This window comes from Drosophila serrata, unplaced genomic scaffold (genome assembly GCF_035046125.1).
Source record: "Drosophila serrata isolate PLE 108 unplaced genomic scaffold, ASM3504612v1 contig_2, whole genome shotgun sequence".
Lineage (NCBI taxonomy): Eukaryota > Metazoa > Arthropoda > Insecta > Diptera > Drosophilidae > Drosophila > Drosophila serrata.
In genome coordinates this window covers 794,495-814,690 of record NW_028256900.1, presented here as the reverse complement: position 1 = coordinate 814,690, position 20,196 = coordinate 794,495, and the positions used below count along the sequence as shown (strand labels likewise).

The 20,196-nt window shown below is 36.8% G+C and overlaps 7 protein-coding genes across 9 annotated transcripts in view; 5 read left to right on the top strand and 2 right to left on the bottom strand.

Moving 5' to 3' along the window:
• Positions 1–4,170, bottom strand: part of LOC110190891 (prolyl 4-hydroxylase subunit alpha-1-like) — a 109,779-nt gene extending 105,609 nt beyond the window's left edge. Inside the window, exons 1-6 of one of the 2 annotated variants that reach the window (XR_015271840.1) lie at positions 3,649–4,170; positions 3,297–3,587; positions 3,042–3,241; positions 2,323–2,894; positions 2,120–2,267; positions 2,027–2,060 (exon numbers count right to left, since the gene is read on the bottom strand). Coding sequence is in view for 1 of the 2 variants with exons in the window: in XM_020961549.2 (XP_020817208.2) it covers positions 2,038–2,060; positions 2,120–2,267; positions 2,323–2,894; positions 3,042–3,241; positions 3,297–3,587; positions 3,649–3,854 (1,440 nt within the window). In the remaining variant the exon portion in view is untranslated. Of the gene's footprint in view, positions 1–1,900; positions 2,061–2,119; positions 2,268–2,322; positions 2,895–3,041; positions 3,242–3,296; positions 3,588–3,648 lie in introns of those variants that run through there. The other variant, XM_020961549.2, reaches the window with a different exon arrangement.
• LOC110190887 (prolyl 4-hydroxylase subunit alpha-2-like) lies at positions 4,002–6,098 on the top strand. The gene is made up of 5 exons (XM_020961546.2): positions 4,002–4,218; positions 4,280–4,564; positions 4,624–5,434; positions 5,680–5,845; positions 5,906–6,098. The coding sequence occupies exons 1-5, from the start codon at positions 4,031–4,033 to the stop codon at positions 6,049–6,051; spliced, it is 1,596 nt and encodes a 531-aa protein (XP_020817205.2). The 5' UTR covers positions 4,002–4,030; the 3' UTR covers positions 6,052–6,098.
• Positions 6,099–6,663: 565 nt separating this feature from the next.
• LOC110190888 (prolyl 4-hydroxylase subunit alpha-1) lies at positions 6,664–9,465 on the top strand. Its single transcript, XM_020961547.2, has 6 exons — positions 6,664–6,899; positions 7,755–8,057; positions 8,125–8,297; positions 8,392–9,017; positions 9,081–9,246; positions 9,314–9,465. Exons 1-6 carry the CDS (start codon positions 6,688–6,690, stop codon positions 9,397–9,399), a joined length of 1,566 nt encoding a protein of 521 aa, XP_020817206.2. The 5' UTR covers positions 6,664–6,687; the 3' UTR covers positions 9,400–9,465.
• A 49-nt stretch (positions 9,466–9,514) lies between these two features.
• LOC110191351 (prolyl 4-hydroxylase subunit alpha-2) lies at positions 9,515–11,630 on the top strand. Its single transcript, XM_020962199.2, has 7 exons — positions 9,515–9,727; positions 9,788–9,939; positions 9,996–10,146; positions 10,203–10,399; positions 10,457–11,022; positions 11,083–11,245; positions 11,322–11,630. The coding sequence occupies exons 1-7, from the start codon at positions 9,516–9,518 to the stop codon at positions 11,378–11,380; spliced, it is 1,500 nt and encodes a 499-aa protein (XP_020817858.2). The 5' UTR covers position 9,515; the 3' UTR covers positions 11,381–11,630.
• An 822-nt stretch (positions 11,631–12,452) lies between these two features.
• Positions 12,453–14,448, top strand: LOC110191352 (prolyl 4-hydroxylase subunit alpha-1). 2 transcript variants are annotated; one of them, XM_086836915.1, is made up of 7 exons: positions 12,453–12,675; positions 12,731–12,882; positions 12,947–13,094; positions 13,157–13,353; positions 13,413–14,056; positions 14,128–14,293; positions 14,361–14,448. In XM_086836915.1, exons 1-7 carry the CDS (start codon positions 12,470–12,472, stop codon positions 14,417–14,419), a joined length of 1,572 nt encoding a protein of 523 aa, XP_086693041.1. In that variant the 5' UTR covers positions 12,453–12,469; the 3' UTR covers positions 14,420–14,448. The 2 variants fall into 2 exon arrangements, with proteins under 2 accessions (XP_086693041.1, XP_020817859.2); XM_020962200.2 differs by having other exon boundaries at positions 12,944–13,094.
• Positions 14,449–14,609: 161 nt separating this feature from the next.
• LOC110190886 (prolyl 4-hydroxylase subunit alpha-1) lies at positions 14,610–16,809 on the top strand. The gene is made up of 7 exons (XM_020961545.2): positions 14,610–14,848; positions 14,905–15,210; positions 15,279–15,475; positions 15,537–16,168; positions 16,224–16,277; positions 16,373–16,538; positions 16,601–16,809. The coding sequence occupies exons 1-7, from the start codon at positions 14,640–14,642 to the stop codon at positions 16,657–16,659; spliced, it is 1,623 nt and encodes a 540-aa protein (XP_020817204.2). The 5' UTR covers positions 14,610–14,639; the 3' UTR covers positions 16,660–16,809.
• Positions 16,810–18,567: 1,758 nt separating this feature from the next.
• LOC110190895 (uncharacterized protein CG13380) lies at positions 18,568–19,939 on the bottom strand. The gene is made up of 3 exons (XM_020961554.2): positions 19,625–19,939; positions 19,185–19,567; positions 18,568–19,127 (listed from the first exon to the last, which is right to left on the bottom strand). The coding sequence occupies exons 1-3, from the start codon at positions 19,656–19,658 to the stop codon at positions 18,993–18,995; spliced, it is 552 nt and encodes a 183-aa protein (XP_020817213.1). The 5' UTR covers positions 19,659–19,939; the 3' UTR covers positions 18,568–18,992.
• Between the last annotated feature and the right edge of the window lie 257 nt (positions 19,940–20,196).

Below are 20,196 nucleotides of genomic sequence, written 5' to 3'. Positions count from 1 at the left end.
TTTATAGTGTTCCCACGAGTCAGCCAAGCTTGCTTGTCCTTTAATATAAAAATAATCATTTAAGATGCCAGGACCAGCACCAATCCTCCCAGGCTATCTTTCTGTCTGACACGAGTGGAACAATGAACTGACAGTGGAGTGAATTGTATGTGATTCCTGATGACTGACTGACAAGATAAGGTTTAACATCAATCGCAACTTGGCGCACTTTGGCCAATGTGTAACCTTGAAAAGCTTCAATTTCGAATGGTTATTATGTCTGGATTTTTTTTTGGGTCGGGTGTATGACATGGCAATTGGGGCTTGAGTTTCTGTTTAAATAAGTGAATTTACAATGTGCGACCCAGGTCTGCCATTGAGAATCGAATGGTGTAGTGTTGAAGCGCACAGATTTACATTTTATGGATTTATATAAAGACATATTCATTTATGTGAAAGAAAGACTGGAATAAATATTGAAAACAGGCAAGTTTAACAATTATTTGTTATATAAGAGCTTCTTCAAAATGTATTGAAAATCACGTAGTTGCTTCTTTTAAAATGATTTACTGATAATTTACCTTTAGTAAATAACAAAGAGTTCTGGAATTTATACATGAAAATAAAACATTTAATTAAATTGTTGTTTGGTAAAAGCTTCTTAAACAATATTAAACATAATTAAAGTACATTTGAAAACATTACAGAACCATTTCCTTTAATAATTAACCAAAATGCCTCACATATCACTGATTGCATCCTTTTCTGGTCGTAAAATGAAGAACTTCCTCATTTTTGTATACAAAAGGAAAATAGACAATGGAAACCAGCCAACCATCGGAATACTTCAGCTTCAGTGGCATGAATACAGATTGCGTGCAGTGACGCAAATCAACGAATATATATGGAATAGAGAAATAAAGGAATCCCTTTTATACCAAGAGTGTACAAAATTTTAATACGCGTATGAATGAATGAAAATGTCGAAAATAAAATTCAAAAGCCTGTGAGCCGCCACACAAAGCACACACGAGGCTGAGGCAATCAGAGGATAGAGAGGAAAATTAATTTTTGGCCAAGCCTTGTCTATGATTACGTCTACGGATTACAACGTAAGAGAACATACATTGAGAACATACATTAAGAATTATGGGAATTTTCGGAGCTTTGCACGAAAACAAGGCAGGGAGACAAATGTCGAAATTGAGGTTATTAACATAAATGGCTTCTTAATGCCAGAGATTGTACGACTCGAGCCTTATAATCCGCATACGATTATCACATGCTTGTGCATTTGATTTTCCATGGCCATCGTCTGGCAGTCATATTTCAGCTCATCTGGGCTCAGACTGACGGACCGGGTACCGGGACCCTTAAGTGATTTGTTTATCCAAGAGGAATTGATTGCAACGAAAACCGAGACAGACATCGCAAGACAAACGCAACCAGCTGTGGCCCCCCGAATCCGATTCCGAATCCGAGACAGAGACACAGCCACTAAGGTTGTATAAATTCCATCCATCCTTTTGGACACAAAAGGGGCAAGTGTAAATTTGCCATTTTTATGGTTTAAGTGTCGCGTCGTCATTATAATTTAGTCGAAAATGTATGGCATTCGATCCATTTCAATTGTTTATGGTAGACACATTAAAAGTTTGTTTCGACAAAGGGCAGGACCACATGTTTGTTTTAGGATAATATATATCACCCCAAAAGGCAATCAAGATAAAATAACATTAAAACGCAACTGACGCGGCGATTGGAAAGGCTGATAAAGAAAAAATACACCGTTTAAAAACTCTTTAAAAGTAAAAAATTTAAAGGTTTGATTTTGAATTAAGTAATTTTGAGTAAAATTTTTAGATCACAACTTCATTTATCAAGTTTCAAGCTTTTCACCAAGTTAAGTCTTTTAAAGGTATTAAAGTTTGTTAAGTCTTTAGCCTTTTATTTTTATATAAAATTCAAAGGAATTTGCACTGATTTTAATGAATCATCGTTAAAAGGGAATGTGATAATAATAAAGAAATTTATAGCCATAAAATACCTTGATAAAGCTTAGTTCAGCTTTTTTGAAGCCACTGGAAAAGAAAAACAAATACGTTAGCAAGAAATTAACACAATAACAATATACACTTACACCACATATTTCCTTTCAAAAGAGGGCACTGATGATGAAGAACAATGTCTTGGCTGTTAGCCCAAATCAGCATAGAACCCTTAATAGGTTTCACTTTTAATTCCAAAGAATCGAAAACAGTTTCTCCACCATGCTCAGCATTGCTTAACTATAAATAAAGAATATTAAAACCTCTTTTAAATTAGATTAAAAAATATTCTTACAAATATCAGGACATTTCCTTTATGAACATTTTCTGATTTTTCAGTGTCATCTGGATTGTAATTTCCTGCCATGCCATAATTTATGACTTGCAGCATATCATTTTTATCGATTCTCATTCCGGTTATGTCCATAATTCTTCGATTAATGTTATGAATAACATTATTTGAGGAACCCGATAGCTCAGCCACCGTACAACTGCAGTTCCATGATAGGTCCTCGACGCGTTGAAGATTGGTTTTGGCAGCATTTTTTAGTACATCGATTTCTTTTTGACTGATAAAATCAGGGAATATATTTAGATATATTTCCTCGGATAATTCCTCTACTTTGATTGGAGCCAAGCGTAGGAATGGCGACCAGCTTTCATAATAACAGTAAAGATTTGCCAATCTTTTCTTATAACTTTTCGTACAAAGTTTTTTTTGACGCTGAAAATCTTTCTCAACTTCAGTTATATTGGCAGGATTCTTTTCCAGATAGTCAAGCTTGGGAATTTGGCTTAGCATGTAAGTGTGATTCGGCTGAATGGCAAGGATTTCTAGCGCATATTGCTTAGCATCTATGTAGTTTCCTGCAATTAAAAAAAAAACAGGTATGTAGTATTATTTATACAATTATTTTATGTATGAAATTAAAATTAATAAAGCCGACAGCTGAGAGAGAAATCAAAGCAGATAATATATAGATTTTAAATTACTTGAATAGGACATTCTCTTACCCATTCCTTTGTAAGCTTCTACTATAGATTCCAATATGTTATGATATTTCCACAGCGTAACGTCAAGCTGCTTTTGATGGGAATATTCACTGTAGTAAAATAGAGCCAGTTGTAGCCAATACTCCGATTTGTCGTATAGCTTCACGGTTTGATACATCAGACCCAAAATTAAGCACTCATCGGTACCCCAATTTTTAACACTTAAATTGGTATAACAAATAATTAAATAGAACATTATAAACCTATAACGCTTACTTGTATTGTTTTCCATCCAATATTCCACTTGCCATATCAGCGGCATCCAAGTCATATATAGTTTGAAGTTTATAGATCGCTGTCAGGGCATCGATAAAATCCTCTGACGTTGGCAGAGTTGATAATTGTTCCTGAGAAAATGCAATCTCTTCTGTGCCCAATTTGGTATTCATAAACTTTAAATATTGTGGCCAATCATTCCGTAAGTGCCGTATTAATTTAAAGCCAATCAACAAGTTGTTAGGATAATGCGAAGCCGATTTTAGCAGTTCCCTTGAATGTTTCACAGCTCTGTAGGCGAAAATTAATATTAATAACAGGAATAACAACAGAATAAAAACATTGTACTTACAACTGAACCTGTTTAAGATGCGATTTCAGTTCTTCTCTGTAATTGTAAAGATTGTTTACTTGTCGCTCTTTTAGCTTTAAGAGTGACAGTTGTCTTTCTGAGGATATTGCAACGTTATATGGATCTGGCCAAGTTTTTAACTCAGCCTTAATTTGCAGCCCAAAAAAAGGCGTTAGAATCAACAGCAGAAACCTTAAATTAACCATTGTTACAGATTCCTAACTAAAAACGAATCGCAAACTTGGAAAATCTTCTTCCAGTTTAGTAATTGATATTGCACGGCATATTTTAGCATTGATAATATCTTTAGTCAAGGTTTAACTACAAATATTTAGAGAAGTTAGCTATTCTTTCTTACTTAGTTTGTGCTACCTAACCTGCCATGTTTCAATACTGTGTCTTTATAGTGTTACTCAATGTACAAATCGGATTTAGCATTGAACAAGAATCGCATGACTATGCCTTATCCCAAGTACACATGTTCCCATTGTTGCAACTTAAAGAGAAAGCGGTTGGGAATCTAAAAAACTATACCTTCTCATTACAGAAACGATTATCGTATATCAAATTGTAAGCATATCTTGAAAATCTTATAAAAGTTTAACAATTTCATAAAATAAATCCATTTCAGAGCCATTAGTCAAGTGAAATGTCTGCAAATGTCTATCAACTCAACTAGCATCTTCGATAAATTTAAACTAACGCGACTTTTGTATTCTGACCTGGAAAAATGGTTACATTTTTTAAAACAAAATCCCGGCAGTGAGGAAATACTTATATCGCAAAGTTTACGACCAAAAATGCCTACAAGAATGGATTATTACGAAGGTCTGTATGCCATTCATCGGTTGCAGTCTACTTATCGATTAGATCCTGCGGAAATGGCGAATGGATTGCTAGGAGAACGGAAATACAGGTTTGGAACCAGTTATCCCTTATTTTTTAATTTTATAATAATTATTATTATTTTTATAGATGCAAGGCCTGGAGTGCAATGGAGTGCCTTATGGTGGGCTCTGTTTACTATCTGGATGAACAGTTTCGGGGTGCGGAACGTTGGTTTCAATTGGCCCTCGAAAAATACTACAAAAACCCGAAACTATTTGAAACATTTGGGTGGAACCGTGAATTTATTTTAAAGCTGCTCATGAAGGCATCCCAGAGTTCCGGTCGTTATAAAGCCGCCTTGGGTTACGCCAAAAAAGCCGATTCTAATACCTATTGGCAAGAACAAATTGGCAGGCTCAAAAACTTGAGTAGTCAGCCAGAGGTTGTAAAACCCAAAGAGCGAAAAAATAGTTACACATTTAAGCCAGCTTGTCGCATGGTATATCCCGATAAACATAATCTGCATTGTCGTTATCTAAGCTCAACGCCATTCCTAAAACTAGCTCCCATACAGATGGAAGAGTTGAATCTTGAACCACCTATTAATATGTATCACAATCTTATTAATGAGAGGGAAATCTCAGTGCTCAAGAATCTGTCAAGACCGCACCTAAAACGCAGCGAATTTATCACAGAAGGTAATAAGGTGATTCAGGATTTCTTAAATCTACGCACTTGCAAAACAATGCGCCTCCAGGATAATGCTGATGAAAAACTTATAAAGAATTTAAATCAACGCATTACGGATTCGACAGGCTTGAGTGTATTGGAGTCTGAAGAGCTTGTGCTTACTAACTATGGCATTGGGGGACATCTCATTGAGCACCACGACGCCGGCACTGACCTTTTAAATGATTTTTGGAACTCTGGAAATCGGGTTATCACAGCACTATTTTATGTAAGACCATATATAAAGCGTTTTTATACTCTTGCAGGTATTTAAATTTTAGTCAGAAGGAGTCGTTTCCGACACTGTAAATCATATATGAAACTTTTGAAGTTTTGATTAAGCTAAGTTATGCTTGATTTTAGATTCGATCCTATAATTAAACTGCAAATAGCAAGGGTTCATAAACTTCGGCTTCTCGAAGCTAGGTTTCTTTTTTGTTTTACATATATTTTAATTGTCAATTTAATTTCCAGCTTAGCGATGTATTGCAAGGCGGTGAAACATTGTTTCCTTACTTAGACCTACGAGTTCATACTCGAAAGGGCTCCTTGTTGGTTTGGTACAATCTCTTACTAAATGGATCTATTGACTGGAGAGTGGAGCACATATCCTGCCCCATTTTAATGGGTGATAAGTGGCGTAAGTGAAGTTTATTCCATTGAATTAGTACAAATAATTTTACAACGAATTTTTATACAGTGGCCACCAAATGGTTACGAGAAAAGCCCCAAATGTTTATACGCCGTTGTCCCTTGGAGTTGAAACCAGTGCCTGAATTTCAAAACATGGGTTTTTATCAGAAGTTCTTTGTCGAAAATGATCAACCGTATCAGTTTACTTTATGATATCGAGACGGAAAATGTTTTAACTTAGAATTAATTTTTTAAATATATATTTTTCCTCAACTTTGTCTATTTGGATAACGAAAGTTATTAAACTTTAAGTATCTATCTATAAGGATAAGCAAATTCGCTTAAATGAATTAGGAAAGGAATATGAAGGAAAAGTTCAATTATTTTAATTCTCATTCAGTTAGGATTAGGCGAAAGTCATACTAGTATTCTGTTTTTTGTAAGTATCACAAATATATAAACTGAAACAAAAGGGAAACATGATACTACATTTCCTTTACTATATAAATTAATATTTTTTTTGGATTAAGCTCAACAATGTACCTGAAGGTGGTGCCTTTTCCTTTTCCAAACTAAATCTTATTGTTTTCCCACAAAAAGGAAGTGCATAATGTGGCATAATCTGGATAATGCACTTCAACCTACTAAACTTAGGTCGTGTCTGGTTGTATTAGGCTCCAAATGGAGTAAGTCATTAGAACCTGAATGTTTTTCTATTACAATAAGGTTTTGAAGTGATTGTCAGACCTCGGAACACCTGCCTAAAGCATGAAATCATAAGTGTTAAAATAATAATTTCAGCTGGAAATTTAGCATTTTAGTTTGTTTTGCGGACTCTTAGAAACGGTCATGCCAATTGCCTTTGCAATAATTTTTGTTTTAGTTTTGCCTGTAAAACTAGACAAAAATGTGGAAAATAAAAAAAAATTTGATTACAATAGGGAATACTATACTACTTCAGTTTTAGGATTAATAAAACTTTTTGAACTAGAGCGAGAGTTTATGGAAAACTTTACCCTCTATGCTGATGACCTGCAGGAAAAGGCGAATAACCTGAATAGGCAAGTAATTGATCACAACTAAGCCAAAAAAAAAGAAATAATTTGAATTCGGAAACTTTTCATGTTAGTTTTTATTGGGGTACTAAACCTGGAAACTGATTTAAAAATAAATAGTAAGGCAAGCTAACTTCGAGAAACCAAAGTGTGGATCAAATGTGCAATCGATCATAAGCAAAGAGATATATACATATATCAAAATATGTGTATTCTAGGTATATTTTATAGATATTTTTAAAAGATAAATTTAGGGTAATTATGTAGCAAAAGTTGGGTCAGTATTAAAATTATGATGACGTCTTACATTGGTCAAATGATATTTTTGGGGTAGAAGCGAAATCACTATCACTATCACTATCTTCATCGATGTTTACACTGGGTACCCCACGGACAGACTGAGGCCAGCGAGCCGACCGCGCCTGTATTTATAGTCGCCGAGCAAAGAGAAGAGCAGAGGGTAAGAGCGAGAGCGCGGGAGAGAATGAGTATCTCTAGAGCGGGAGACTCTCTAGCTCTATCCCTAGAGGTACACATACGAGGGATCGACATACCGAAAATGAGAGAGGGAGAGAGAGGGGGACAGAGCGATGTAATGCCTATTACATTCACCTAAACATATTATATTTAAGGGTTTACATTCTCCGTTTTCCATTTTCAGCTACATATGTATATAATTTAATCGTCCGATTTTAATAAAATTAAAACCGAAATTATAAAATAACACAAAGTGGCAAAACGATTTATTTTATACAGTCGCAAATGACTCCTTTGCTGCGTTGCAAGCTTCTGACTAAAATTATAATATGCTGCATAACCAAATTCAAATTGTATACTTAAATTTATACTTAAATTTCTTAGTTTCCTTGATGCCTTAAAGCGTCCCAGATATACGACTTATATGGAGAGGGAGACTTTTGTGCCTAATCCCCTAAATGCATTTGGACTAATTAGACGTCTCAACCAAGACTGGCCAAAGTTGCAGAATTATAGCAAGAAAGCAGTGGGCTTAGTACACTTGGATGCAATGAAAGAGATCCTGACCAGAGCTCCAGATGACCACGACATGAACGAAACTTTACAGCGAATGCATCGTATTGAGACAACCTATGATCTTCATGCCAAAGATATTGCCAATGGACTGCTACAAAGCAAGCAATTCAAGTGAGTGTGAAAATATAATATTATTAATTTGATATTAGCATAATCATGTAAATATTTTGTCTTTTAGCTATAATTTAACTTCGAGGGAATGCTTGGTAATAGCTCAACATAAATTTGGTTTTGGAGATTATCACCGATCTTTAAGATGGTTTAAGGCAGCTTTAGAGCACAATATTGTTGGGAATAAAGTGAATGAAGAGAATTCCTTTAAAGCCTTTGTAACAGCGGTAGTAAAACGCAGTAAGATAAACCAAAAAGAATATACTTATATAATAATAACAATATAACATTGTCTAATATTATATTTTTAATCATTATTTGTACCACTATTTAGATATTTCCCTATCGAATCAATCATTGGACAATGAAGATCTCCAGCAATTAGTGAATACAAAAATCGAGACACCTAAAGATATGGAAGAATTTATCAATTCCAAGCTAACACTATGGGATATGGAAAATACCAATTCTACGGATCACACAAAAACACCACTAACTGCCCATAAAATAGGATGCCGTGGACTCTATCCCAAACGGACCCATGGCCTAGTTTGCCGCTACAACTCCACTACGACGCCTTTTTTAAGGCTGGCCCACCTAAAAATGGAGGAAATAAGCCTTGACCCATATATGGTAATGTACCATGAAGTTATCTCAAACAAGGAAATCGAGGATTTAAAAGGAGAGATTAAACAAAAAATGGATAATGGATGGGCGGATTTGACGGAAGTCGTAAGTCGCATTTATTGGATAAAAAATGAGTCAATCATCAGTGAGCGAATCAATCACCGAATAACCGACATGACTGGCTTCGATATACAGGAGTTTCCAGCTCTTCAGTTGGCAAATTTCGGTGTGGGCGGTTACTTTAGGCCTCATCATGACTATTTCTCTGAAAGGACCTCAATACTGGAGCCACCTAATCCTCTGGGTGATCGAATTGGAACCGTTATCATTTATGTGAGTATTTCAAACATTTTTCTTTCTCTTTATATAATGTGATTAATTAAATATCCTTGAAAGGCTGGTGATGTTTCTCAAGGCGGACAAACATTATTTCCCGAAATAGAGGTGGCTGTGGATCCCAAGAAAGGCAATGCCTTATTTTGGTTCAATACATTCGATGACGCTACCCAAGATCCGCGATCCTTGCACTCGGTGTGTCCAGTCATTGTTGGTTCAAGATGGAGTAAGTATAGAAATATACTACTATAAAATATACATTAAATAAACATTTTCTTATAACATCTTTATAGCGGTGACTAAGTGGCTGCACTACGCCCCCCAGCTATTTACAAAGCGTTGCTATCCAAAAGTTAAAAATATATCAATATATCCCTAAACACTTGACGTGTTTCCTTATCTTTAAATAAAGTTTAAAAATGCATTATGAACGCTACAACCCTAACGAATTTCTTTTAATTTTGTACTTCTTGTTATATTCGAGTCTCAGTCAAAATGCAAAACTGGAAAAGTTTAGTCGTAGTTTTTCTTCTATGGAGGCAAATAATTGCAGAAAATATTCCAAATCCATTAAACAATGAAGGAAAACAACTTTATAGTTCTTCAAATGCAAGACTTTTAAAATTATTACAATTGGAACAGAGATTCATGGAAAACATAAAGATTTATACAAATAAGCTGGCCGAGAAAGTTAAAAATTTACAAGCGTAAGAATTGTGGAAATTTGAAAGGAAATGAAAATATTAAAGCTCCACATTTACGAACAGATTTATCGATTCGGTTGATTATAGAGCCAATGAAACTTTTGAAGATCGAGAGAAATATGTGAGTAATCCGTTGAATGCCTTTAGTTTAGTAAGGCGAACACATGAGGACTTGCCAAAGTGGCATAATTACACGCAACAAATGGTCGGAATGGGTAAGGATCTTTACTCCGTTTTTAATATTACTCCAAATACTATATCTTTTCCAAAGAGGAATTATACGCCTTAGAAGAAATCGCAGTAAAGGCTCCCGATGAGGAGGATATGAATTACTCCCTGCAGGGAATGCATCGCTTGGAAAAGATCTACGGTCTGGAGGCCACAGATCTAGCGAGGGGTCGCATACAGGACAGGAAATACGAGTTAATATTCCCTTAAAATTTCTAAGCAAACAGCACCTAATCATATTATACTACAGTGTCAAGATGTCAGCAAGGGATTGCTTTGCTTTGGGTGAGCACAAATATCAAAAGGAGGACTATCAAAGGGCTTCAATGTGGTTCCGAATGGCACTCAAACATAAGCCCGAAGAAAATGCGAAGCTCGTTAATGAAATCTTGGGAGACATGAAGGATAAATTGCAAAAGCATTATGCCGCATCAATAATTATATTTGGTAAGTTTTCTGCCTTCCACAACATCTTTTTATAAGCTCTTCCATTTCACCCTTTAGGTCTAGTAAAATCCGATCCTACGCTAACCATTGCCAAATCTCGAGCGATTGCCTTTGAAGCATTGGGCAAAGCAACCCTGACAGATCTGAAAAGCCTTATAACCGAGTTACTAAAACAAAGTGATGAGGAAATAGTAAGGGAAATGAATATTAATGGAACAGCTCCATCTGACTATGAACTGGGATGTCGTGGACTACTTCCAAAGCGGAAAAACCTTTATTGCAGCTACGATTCCAGCACAACTCAATTTCTAAGGATAGCACCCACGAAACAGGAGATAATAAGCCTGGATCCCTATATTGTAATGCATCACGAAGTCCTGTATAACAATGAGATAGCTGAGCTCAAACTGCACGCCCAAAACAAGATCAAGGTTACGAATGAAAATCGGATGAAAATAGACTCCCTTAGGAGGCGAATGATCAATCGCATTACTGACATAACAGGCGTTGGTTTTCAAATTACTCACGAGCTGCATATGCCCGATTATGACCTTAAATCGTACTATAAACCCAACCGTGATTATGCATATTGGGGCGGACCTAAGGTTACATTACTGTTTTTTGTAAGTATGGGAAATAATTCCAAATTCAGATCATATTTACTTTGGCAACTTTTTCCTCAGGCTTCTGACGTCGAAGGTGGTGCTACTGTCTTTACAAAATCAAAAGTATCCGTTTTTCCCCGAAAAGGGAGCAGTTTGTTTTGGTATAATCTGTTAGACGATGGAACCCCAGATCGTCGGAGCGTACAGGCTGAATGCCCGGTTCTAAAAGGAAATAAATGGGGTAAGTTGAAGTTACATCCCTACTGGCCTGCTATCTTTTCTAATACACCATTCTTTTTTACTTTTAACTTTATCAGTTTTTACTAAATGGATAAAGGAGATAAACAGTCAGTGCACACATAGGACCAAAAGTTGAAAAAACTTTAACATAAAATAAATATCCTTTAGATTCAATAATTTCAGATATTGTTATAAATGAAAACTTAGAAGAAAGCGAATTTTACCTTCCGATTGATAATGCAAAATAAATATTTTTTTGCCGGTTTACAGGGTCGGAAACGAGTCCTTCACTGTTTTTCACGTTGCTGACTGAAATTATAATACCCTGCAACATTATAATAATGTAGCAAAAGTTGGGTCAATATTAAAATTATTATGACATTACATTGGTCAAATGATATTTTTTGGGTAGAAGGGAAATCACTATCACCATCACTATCTCCATCGATGTTAACACTGGGTACCCTACGGACAGACTGAGGCCAGCGGGCCAACCGTGCCTGTATTTATAGTCGCCGAGTGAAGAGAAGAGCAGAGAGTGTGAGCGAGAGCGCGGGAGAGAATGAGTATCTCTAGAGCGGGAGACTCTCTAGCTCTATCTCTAGAGGTACACATAGAGGGATCGTCATACCGAAAATGAGAGAGAGACAGAGAGTAGTAATACCTATTACTTTCACCTGAATTTTTTTTATATTTACGGGTTGAAATTCTCAGTTTGGCATTTTCGTCTGCATATAGCGATTTTTTTATGGCAGCTATATGATATGGCCGGTCGATGTTAACAAAATTAAAAGCGAAATTATTAAAAAAAAAAATCACAAAATGGCAAAACGGCAAAACGGCCATACTCCTTCACTGAGTTGCAAGCTTCTGACTTAAATTAATCCGGACTGATTCGACGTCTCAACCAAGACTGGCCAAAATTGCAGAACTATAGCAAGAAATCGGTAAAAAATTTAACGATGCATAAAATTTAGAAAATTTTGAAAAAAAAAAATAATGTCTTGGTAGTCATAGGCTTCTGACGCTAATCAATAATATAAGCTAAAATTATCGTACCCTGAAATAGGGTTTACAAGTATGATTTAAATAAGTAAATGACGAAAAAGGTAAACAAAAAAATATATAAGCCATGACATAAACCGAATTAATTATAAAAGGTTATACCATGGCTAATAATTGCATATATATAAAATATAGACTTTGGTGAGTTTCTCCAGTTCAAATGGGTCAGTGGCTCAGCGCTGTAGCAATACTTTTTAGCTTAGGCTATTTCTTTGTAGCTGCTATTGCAGATCCAGCCTACGATGAGAGTAGGGAAAGATATAGTTCATCTACGGTGGGACTTTTAAAGCTGCTAAAGTTGGAGCAAAAGTTTGTAGAAATCCTACTAACTCAAGATCGACATGGAGAGAGCGAAACTATACAAGCGTAAGAATTTTCTAATTTCATACTAAAATAATCTTAGCACCTTAAATATTTTTAGTTACCTGTTTTCAATTGATTACAAAAAGACACGTACTCCAAAGGAGACATTAGAATATGTTTCCAATCCTTTGTCTGCCTTTTCACTTGTAAGACGAACCCATGAAGATCTACCCAAGTGGCACCAGCGGTTTCAGAAGGAAATGAAATTGGGTTAGTTTTTCATATTTTCAAATATATTGAAAATATTGTGATAGTCAAATTTTTCAAATAGCAGATACAATGGTATTAGATGAACTATTGGCCAAAGTACCTGATAGCCAGGATTTTTTGGAGGCTGCACTTGGAATTCAACGTTTCGAAAGGATCTATGACCTTCGGATCGATGATTTAGCAACCGGACGTCTGCAGAACAAGCAATACAGGTAAAACTGGATGTTTGTAAATAAGTTCTATAAAACAATAAGGTTTATGTTTTAATTTGTAGTATTCGATTCACCTTTCACGACCGTGTAGCTATGGGAAATCTGATGTTTAAACAACATGACTTTCTAGCGGCAGCCAAATGGTATCGCATGGCTACAAAACTCAATCCCATAGAGAACAGGGAAATATTACATACGGTTTTGGGGGATCCATCGGGCTATCTAAAACGTCAATGCATAAAAGCATTGTTTGTTTATGGTAAGTTCTCTTTCTAGATCTCACACTCTTTTAAATCTTAAAGTATCACAATTTTGCAGGCTCGGTTCTTACTGGCGATTCGCAGAGTAATGACGAGGCTTTAGCCAAGGTGGAGGAAAAGATTGCAAATATGGATGAGGAGGTTTTAGATGAATTGTTGACCAATCTTAAAAAGCCCGATAATGACATTGAACTGGAAAAACAGCTATACGAGACAAAAATAACTCCTACTGCCTTTGAAAGGGGTTGTCGTGGACAATTCCGGCCAAGAACGCGACTCACATGTAGGTATAACTTTACCACGACTCCATTCCTGCGATTGGCACCGCTGAAAATGGAGGAAATCAGTCGAAATCCCTATATAGTCATGTACCACGATGTTCTCTACGATTCTGAGATTGAGACTATTAAGGAACAGTCTGATGGCTTAAAAAATGGCTTTGCCGATGTAAAGAATGAATCAATGATCAGGGATATAGTGGCTCGACATGTATGGTGGACGGCGGAATCCCCCGTAAAAGAGCGCATCAACCAGCGCATCATTGATATGACTGGACTTAATATCTCACGAACAGAGAATATACAGATCGCTAACTATGGATTGGGCACATATTTTAAACCACATTTTGACTATACATCTGATGGATATGTACCGCCTGATGTCTCTACTTTGGGCGATCGTTTGGTCACTATTCTTTTTTACGTAAGTAATAATTTTAAGAATTATCTTCTCAATTATTGCATTGTAATTTAATATAATTTTAATTTTAACAGGCCAGTGATGTTTCTCAGGGTGGTGCCACCGTCTTTCCAGATCTCAAGATCTCGATATATCCACAAAAAGGCAGTGCTATTTGGTGGTTTAATTTATACAATAATGGAACCACTGATACAAGAAGCAAACACTCTGTGTGCCCGGTTATCAACGGCGATAGATGGAGTAGGTTTAATTTACTTATTATCATTATTATTCAGTTTTAACTGATTCTATTATTTATAATTTTCAGCTCTAACAATGTGGATCAATTTGTTTCCGCAAATGTTTATCGCTCCATGCAATATTTAAAATATTTATCAAATGTTTAACATTTTTAATTGTCATGACTCCTATCGCAATCATTTTTGGATACATTTTTCAAGACTTTAATGTTTTTTCACGTTGATAAATAAATTAGCAAATGAACCATTTACTTTTTCATTATAAAAACGGAAAGCCCATAGCTAATAAACCATAAAGAATAAGGTTTACTTGACTAAAGAGAGTGCAGTTGTATACCTAAGCTACTATGAAGTGGTTCATTTTGAAGCTCTACTTGTTTTCAATATTTCTCCCACAACTTATTTGCAGTGCAGAAAGCGAAAAGGTCGAAGATGGCGTATTATACAGCACTTCTGTAATGAGCATGGTTAAGCTTTTAGATATGGAAGATTCTTTAAAAGAAAACGTAGAGATATATGTTCGGGAAATGCAAGCCAAATTGGATATGATCAAATTGTAAGTCTATTAAATATGCCATATTAATACAGATTAATTAAAATCGATGTCTTTAGATTCCTATATTCAATAAAAAGAGAACAACAGCTGAGAACCCTAGAGGAAAAAGAAGAGTTTATGGCAAATCCTTTAAATGCCTTTCCTTTACTAAGACGCCTCAATCAAGACTGGCCCAAGTGGCTTAAATATCTGAAAATAGCCATAGCTCCAAATAATACAAAGGCAATGCAAACACACTTAAAATCAGCGCCTAGTAATGATGATCTTAACGTGGCTCTTAAAGGTATGACGCGTATCGAACAATTTTACAATCAACATGCGGAGGATTTAACCAAAGGTTTCTTGTTGGATCAGAAATTCGAGTGGGTTGACAAATTCCTTACTATATATATATATATATATATATATATCTAATAGAATTTCTTTCCAGCTCTCATTTGACAGCTCCCGATTGTATTTCCTTAGCTGATTTCTATTATAATCAAACGCGATTTACTGATTGCACTCATTGGTATCGCATGGCCCTAAGACTTCATAAGAATCCCCAAGGAAAATTATACGAAAGGGTATTGGGTTTGAAGAGAAAGAATATCTATAAAAAATACGCCAAGGCTTTGCTTAAAGAATGTTAGTATAGTTAATATTTAATTTATAATTCTCTCTTTAAAATAATATAATTAATTTTCAGCCATAAGTTTAGATAAAGCTAAACTTACGACCGCTGAGAGGGCTGAATGGGATATCATGGCCAAGCAAATCGTAAAGAAGGAAAATTATCACAACATAAAAAAGCTTATAGATGAATATCTAACTGGAGATGAGAAAATATTTCAAGAAGAAGCTGCCAGACATAAGCGTAAACCATCGAATCTTGAACGAGGTTGTCGTGGCAAGTGGCCAAAGCGAGTTTCATCCGAACTGGTGTGTCGCTATAATAGAGATACATCTGATTTCCTTAAGCTGGCACCTCTTAAATTGGAGTTTCTGAACATGAAACCTTTGATTCTACTTTATCATGATGTGCTTTACGACAAAGAATTTGAATCCATGCGAAATATAGCAATTTACAATGCAACTATGAATGATGGCTGGACATATGTGAACTTTGACCGCAAGGGAAAGCCGCAACGTCAGGACAGAGTGGTGAAAATGATATCCTTTCAGGGTACAACAGCCTCGTTTACACTCAACATTAATCGACGAATCGGGGATATGACTGGCCTGGAGATGCACGAGAATATGGTCCTGCACCTAACCAATTACGGTCTGGGTGGTCATTTTGGTAAGCATTTGGATTACGTGAACTTGGCAAAGCGACCTGTGAGTACATATATTATTAAAGTGAACTATGTTTTAATAATGTGATAATTTATAGCCGAATTTCTTTGCTGACTTGGGGGGCGATCGCATAGCAACAGCTTTGCTATATGTAAGTACCAATATAATTTTGGAAAATGAATATTTCAAACTAATAATTATTATACATTTGATACCTTCTTTGTGTTTTTTTTTATATATATTTAGGCCACAGATGTTCCTCTGGGCGGGAGCACAGTTTTTACCAAACTAAAAATCGCCGTCAAGCCCAAGAAAGGTAACGCTTTGATCTGGTTTAATCTTGATCATGCTGGTGATCCCGATCCCTTGACAGAACATTCAGCTTGTCCGGTTGTTATGGGCTCCAGATGGAGTAAGTATTGCAAATATAAATCTCTCAAATTTAGTTAATACACCCCATATTTATCATCACAGCTATTTCCAAATGGATACATGAACGGCAACAGATTTTCAAGAAACCGTGTTTAGTCTAGCTTAGGAATCACTCTAAATCAGTCTATTAGTGGTGTCATTAAAAGAAAACATGCAAATAAACAGATCACAATGTGGGGAAAATCTACCAGTGCCGCCGCCCAAGGCCTCCCCCTAGTCTGGGGTGTCCTTTTCATTGTTTGCCATAAAAATTGCAAGTGCCTTTAAATTCAGTGCCATTATTGGCATGGGCAGAGGGCAGGATTCTCTAGAGAGAGGGCCTGAGCTTATGTGCTTGCTCCAAATACCATTTAGCGGAAGTGCACACTTCAATAAGGAAAAGAGGGACAACTGCAGCAGTTAAGGAGGGCACGGAGGACAATAGCCAGGCCGTCGTCCTCGTCTGTGTCGCATCCCGGAGTCATACAAAGGGTGTAACCATGCAATTTAAGGACATGTTTTTATGCATTTTTGTTAGAGACAGAAATAGCAAGATTTGCCCAAGTTGATAATTTTAATATTTAAAAAAATAAATATGAATATATAAAGACGACTTTGGGCATGCTTATAGTTACTTATCGTACTGATGTCAAATTTATTTCCGTATTGTCCTAATTGGTGACAGACTCTCCAAGTTGCAAACACTATTACCCTAATTGGAATATTCTTTGAATTTGCATCCTTAAAATTGTCCTGCTAATACATGCCCAAAACTTGGACGGAAACTTTAAATAAGTTTATAAGCAACTACTACATAGGTTTAGTGAGGGGGCCTTAGCGAAACGAAACGAAATCAGCATGGAAGCAATTGTCCAAGTTATTCCTAAGTGCGCTAGCAGGCAAAAGACACTTGCATAAACTGGTAAGAGGAGGAGGAGGACAACTGGGCAGCTAGGGAAACACAAACGGGGTCGGAATTCTCTTGCTGTTGCTGTTGTCAACGAAACTAGTGCCGTTGCTGTTTTTGAAACGGGTTAAAAGGGGAAGCCACTGCCGGATGATGGCCACGCAGAGTGAGAAAGGAAGTGCCAGAGAGATGTTTATGTAGCCATTGAAATGGCAATCTATAGTTAAGCATTAACAAGTTAACCAAGAGCTGCAGCCAGAACAAAGCTGTCACAAAGTAATCCTCTTTGGCCTTCAATAACAAAAACTCTAAAAAGTATCTTTAAGCCATTTAGAAGCCTCTTGGCATTGCAACGGTTTGAAGTTAAATTATTGAAAATTTCAAAAAATTTCTCCCCTATAAGTTGTAGTATCATGCGAGAAAAATAAGGTTCTAACCCGGCATTAAAAGCAACGAACCACTTGCATTGTCCCATTCAATTCGCTGGAGGATTTAGCCACTGCAGCAATTGATTTACCACGACCTGGCGCCTGTTGAAGGACCATAATACAGATCCACATACCAAAGAAATCTAAGGCAGAAGTCGGAGAAGTGAATCCCATTGAATGGCTTGCCAAGTTGTTGAGAAACTACTGCAGCTCAGGGAGTCAAGGAAAAGTGAGAAAAACATATATATATATACGTATATATAAAATAAGTAGAGGCAAATGCAATCTAAAGCGTCTGCACTTACCCCCAGGAGAGTTGGCCAGAGAACGGAGGAGTCAGGACGGTTCCACAATGTGTCCATGGAGAGACGACTTCGCTTGGGGCATTGTAAGGCGATTCCGAAAAGTGCTGAACTCTTAAGTGATTGAATTGTTATCGGTGACACGAATTTGTCCACTGATTTCGGATATCGAGGCCATACTGGGGGAGTCAATGCTGCCAAGATGAAGAGGTGAAAAGATAAGTTTATGCAAGCGTAGGAAATAACATTATATACATACTTAATTGGATATGACGCAGCGCTTCTAGGGGAATCTGTAAGCATCTGCTGAAGATGTCCCACATGCATGTGGCATTTACATTTGCAGAAATAAAGTAGGAATTAATAATAATAATAACACTTTAAGTCTAAATTCTTAATATTACAGCTTATGGTTTTATTGGAATGTAAAAGTCATTAATTCTTTAACAAAAGCCCTAACCGTTTGCCTGTATATGTATGAGCAAGTCCTTTTATTGAATGCCACACACTTAACGTCGAGTCATTTCGCCGCACTATCGGCTAGCAGAGGCCATAAGGGTTTATGTGGGACATGCCCGTGCCGCAGTTTCTTTCTGGCAGCTTATGATGTGAGCTTTCCATAAATGTCGGGTTTGAAATGAAAGTCCTAAGCTTAAAATACACTGTGGTGCCTGGCAAAGTATTTTAAGCTTAGGACTGTAAAATTTTGAACATTATTAGTAGTTGTTTCTTAGGATCTATGTTATGTTTTGATCTACATATGGCATGCTATGTACTTTGAGGTGAGAGTATGCATTTCATGAGTCTCAAACTCGTATCTAAAGATCACTGTCCGATGGGAGTTCAGCATTTTCGATTTTACGAACGTCCTCCCAGGCGAGGGACGACTCCTTGATCATTTCCAATTGGGCCATGCAGTATGGACATTCACGAAAGTCCATTAGGAACACCTCCTACAAGAAGGGCGGAAACTGAAGATTTGTATAGCTTTTAGAAGGATCGACCCTTACCGATGGATGCTTCTCGCAAGTCTGCCAAAGACGACCATGGAAGTAATGGTGACAAAAACCACATTCATAGGTACGTTGCGGACGAAGACAAGTGCAGCTTGTTTTTCCCTGATAATCCTGCGGCAGCTCATACTTGATCTTCGCCTGCTCCTGTTCTTCAGCCTGCCCCGAGAGCTCTGGCTCGGGCAGGCTGGAAATGTTGTTGTTTGCATCAAGGCCACGGTCGCCACCGGTCTCATTAGGATACTGCCATTGGATACTACTTGGCTGGGACATGATTGTCTTCACGTCCCTTGGGCTGGGAGCATCCAGATTATCGTAGAGCGTGCCCAGGCGAGTGGCAATGGCATCGGGATCAGTGCCACACGCGGGTGCAGCTGTTGCTACATAAAAAAATTCACGGTTTTGCTGTTCTTTTTGTAAGTTCAGCTCATAGTTACGTTTGGGTTTAGGTGCCTCACTCGAGTTGCTCATCGTTTTGCTTATTTGCGTTGATACTTGATATATTGAACAGTATACACAGTAAACACAGAAAGAAATCGACAATTCTTATTATAAAAACGCATGCACTCTTTTCTAGAAGTTTTTCTTTTCACACGAAGCAGCCAACGGTAAATGACAGTATTGCATAACGTGACAATTGTCAAGGCTTCAACGATATCTACAGCACAAGGTTTTACTTGACAATAGGAATTAATCGAATAAACAATCGACGAATGTACAATTAGACAAGGTAGTCTCCAGAAATTTTTTCTTTTGACACGAAGCAGCAAACGGTAAATGACAGTATTGCATAACGTGACAATTGTCAAGGCTTCAGCGATATCTACAGCACAAGGTTTTACTTGACAATAGGAATTAATCGAATAAATAATCGAAGTCTCTTCGGAAAGATCTGGTACCTCTACTTTAGCAACGAGTGCGAGTGAGAGGGACTTAACCAAGAGCGTGTTGATTAACCGGTAGATGATGTTTGGCGGTTTAAGTAGACAACATAAATATTCTCATAATT

Bases quoted from the DNA above. Each gene is read 5' to 3' on its own strand.
- LOC110190887 (XM_020961546.2), top strand. From the start codon at position 4,031: ATGTTTCAATACTGTGTCTTTATAGTGTTACTCAATGTACAAATCGGA. The intron at 4,219-4,279 runs GTAAGCATATCT...AATCCATTTCAG, and splicing joins CGATTATCGTATATCAAATT to AGCCATTAGTCAAGTGAAAT. The intron at 5,435-5,679 runs GTAAGACCATAT...TTTAATTTCCAG, and splicing joins TTATCACAGCACTATTTTAT to CTTAGCGATGTATTGCAAGG.
- LOC110190888 (XM_020961547.2), top strand. From the start codon at position 6,688: ATGCCAATTGCCTTTGCAATAATTTTTGTTTTAGTTTTGCCTGTAAAA. The intron at 8,298-8,391 runs GTAAGATAAACC...ACCACTATTTAG, and splicing joins AACAGCGGTAGTAAAACGCA to ATATTTCCCTATCGAATCAA. The intron at 9,247-9,313 runs GTAAGTATAGAA...ACATCTTTATAG, and splicing joins CATTGTTGGTTCAAGATGGA to CGGTGACTAAGTGGCTGCAC.
- LOC110191351 (XM_020962199.2), top strand. From the start codon at position 9,516: ATGCAAAACTGGAAAAGTTTAGTCGTAGTTTTTCTTCTATGGAGGCAA. The intron at 9,728-9,787 runs GTAAGAATTGTG...ATTTACGAACAG, and splicing joins AAAGTTAAAAATTTACAAGC to ATTTATCGATTCGGTTGATT. The intron at 11,246-11,321 runs GTAAGTTGAAGT...TAACTTTATCAG, and splicing joins TCTAAAAGGAAATAAATGGG to TTTTTACTAAATGGATAAAG.
- LOC110191352 (XM_020962200.2), top strand. From the start codon at position 12,470: ATGGGTCAGTGGCTCAGCGCTGTAGCAATACTTTTTAGCTTAGGCTAT. The intron at 12,883-12,943 runs GTTAGTTTTTCA...TTTTTCAAATAG, and splicing joins TCAGAAGGAAATGAAATTGG to CAGATACAATGGTATTAGAT. The intron at 14,294-14,360 runs GTAGGTTTAATT...TATAATTTTCAG, and splicing joins TATCAACGGCGATAGATGGA to CTCTAACAATGTGGATCAAT.
- LOC110190886 (XM_020961545.2), top strand. From the start codon at position 14,640: ATGAAGTGGTTCATTTTGAAGCTCTACTTGTTTTCAATATTTCTCCCA. The intron at 15,476-15,536 runs GTTAGTATAGTT...ATTAATTTTCAG, and splicing joins CAAGGCTTTGCTTAAAGAAT to CCATAAGTTTAGATAAAGCT. The intron at 16,278-16,372 runs GTAAGTACCAAT...ATATATATTTAG, and splicing joins TAGCAACAGCTTTGCTATAT to GCCACAGATGTTCCTCTGGG.
- LOC110190895 (XM_020961554.2), bottom strand. From the start codon at position 19,658: ATGAGCAACTCGAGTGAGGCACCTAAACCCAAAC. The intron at 19,568-19,624 runs GTAACTATGAGC...TTTTTTATGTAG, and splicing joins TGAGGCACCTAAACCCAAAC to CAACAGCTGCACCCGCGTGT. The intron at 19,128-19,184 runs GTAAGGGTCGAT...CCCTTCTTGTAG, and splicing joins CTTGCGAGAAGCATCCATCG to GAGGTGTTCCTAATGGACTT.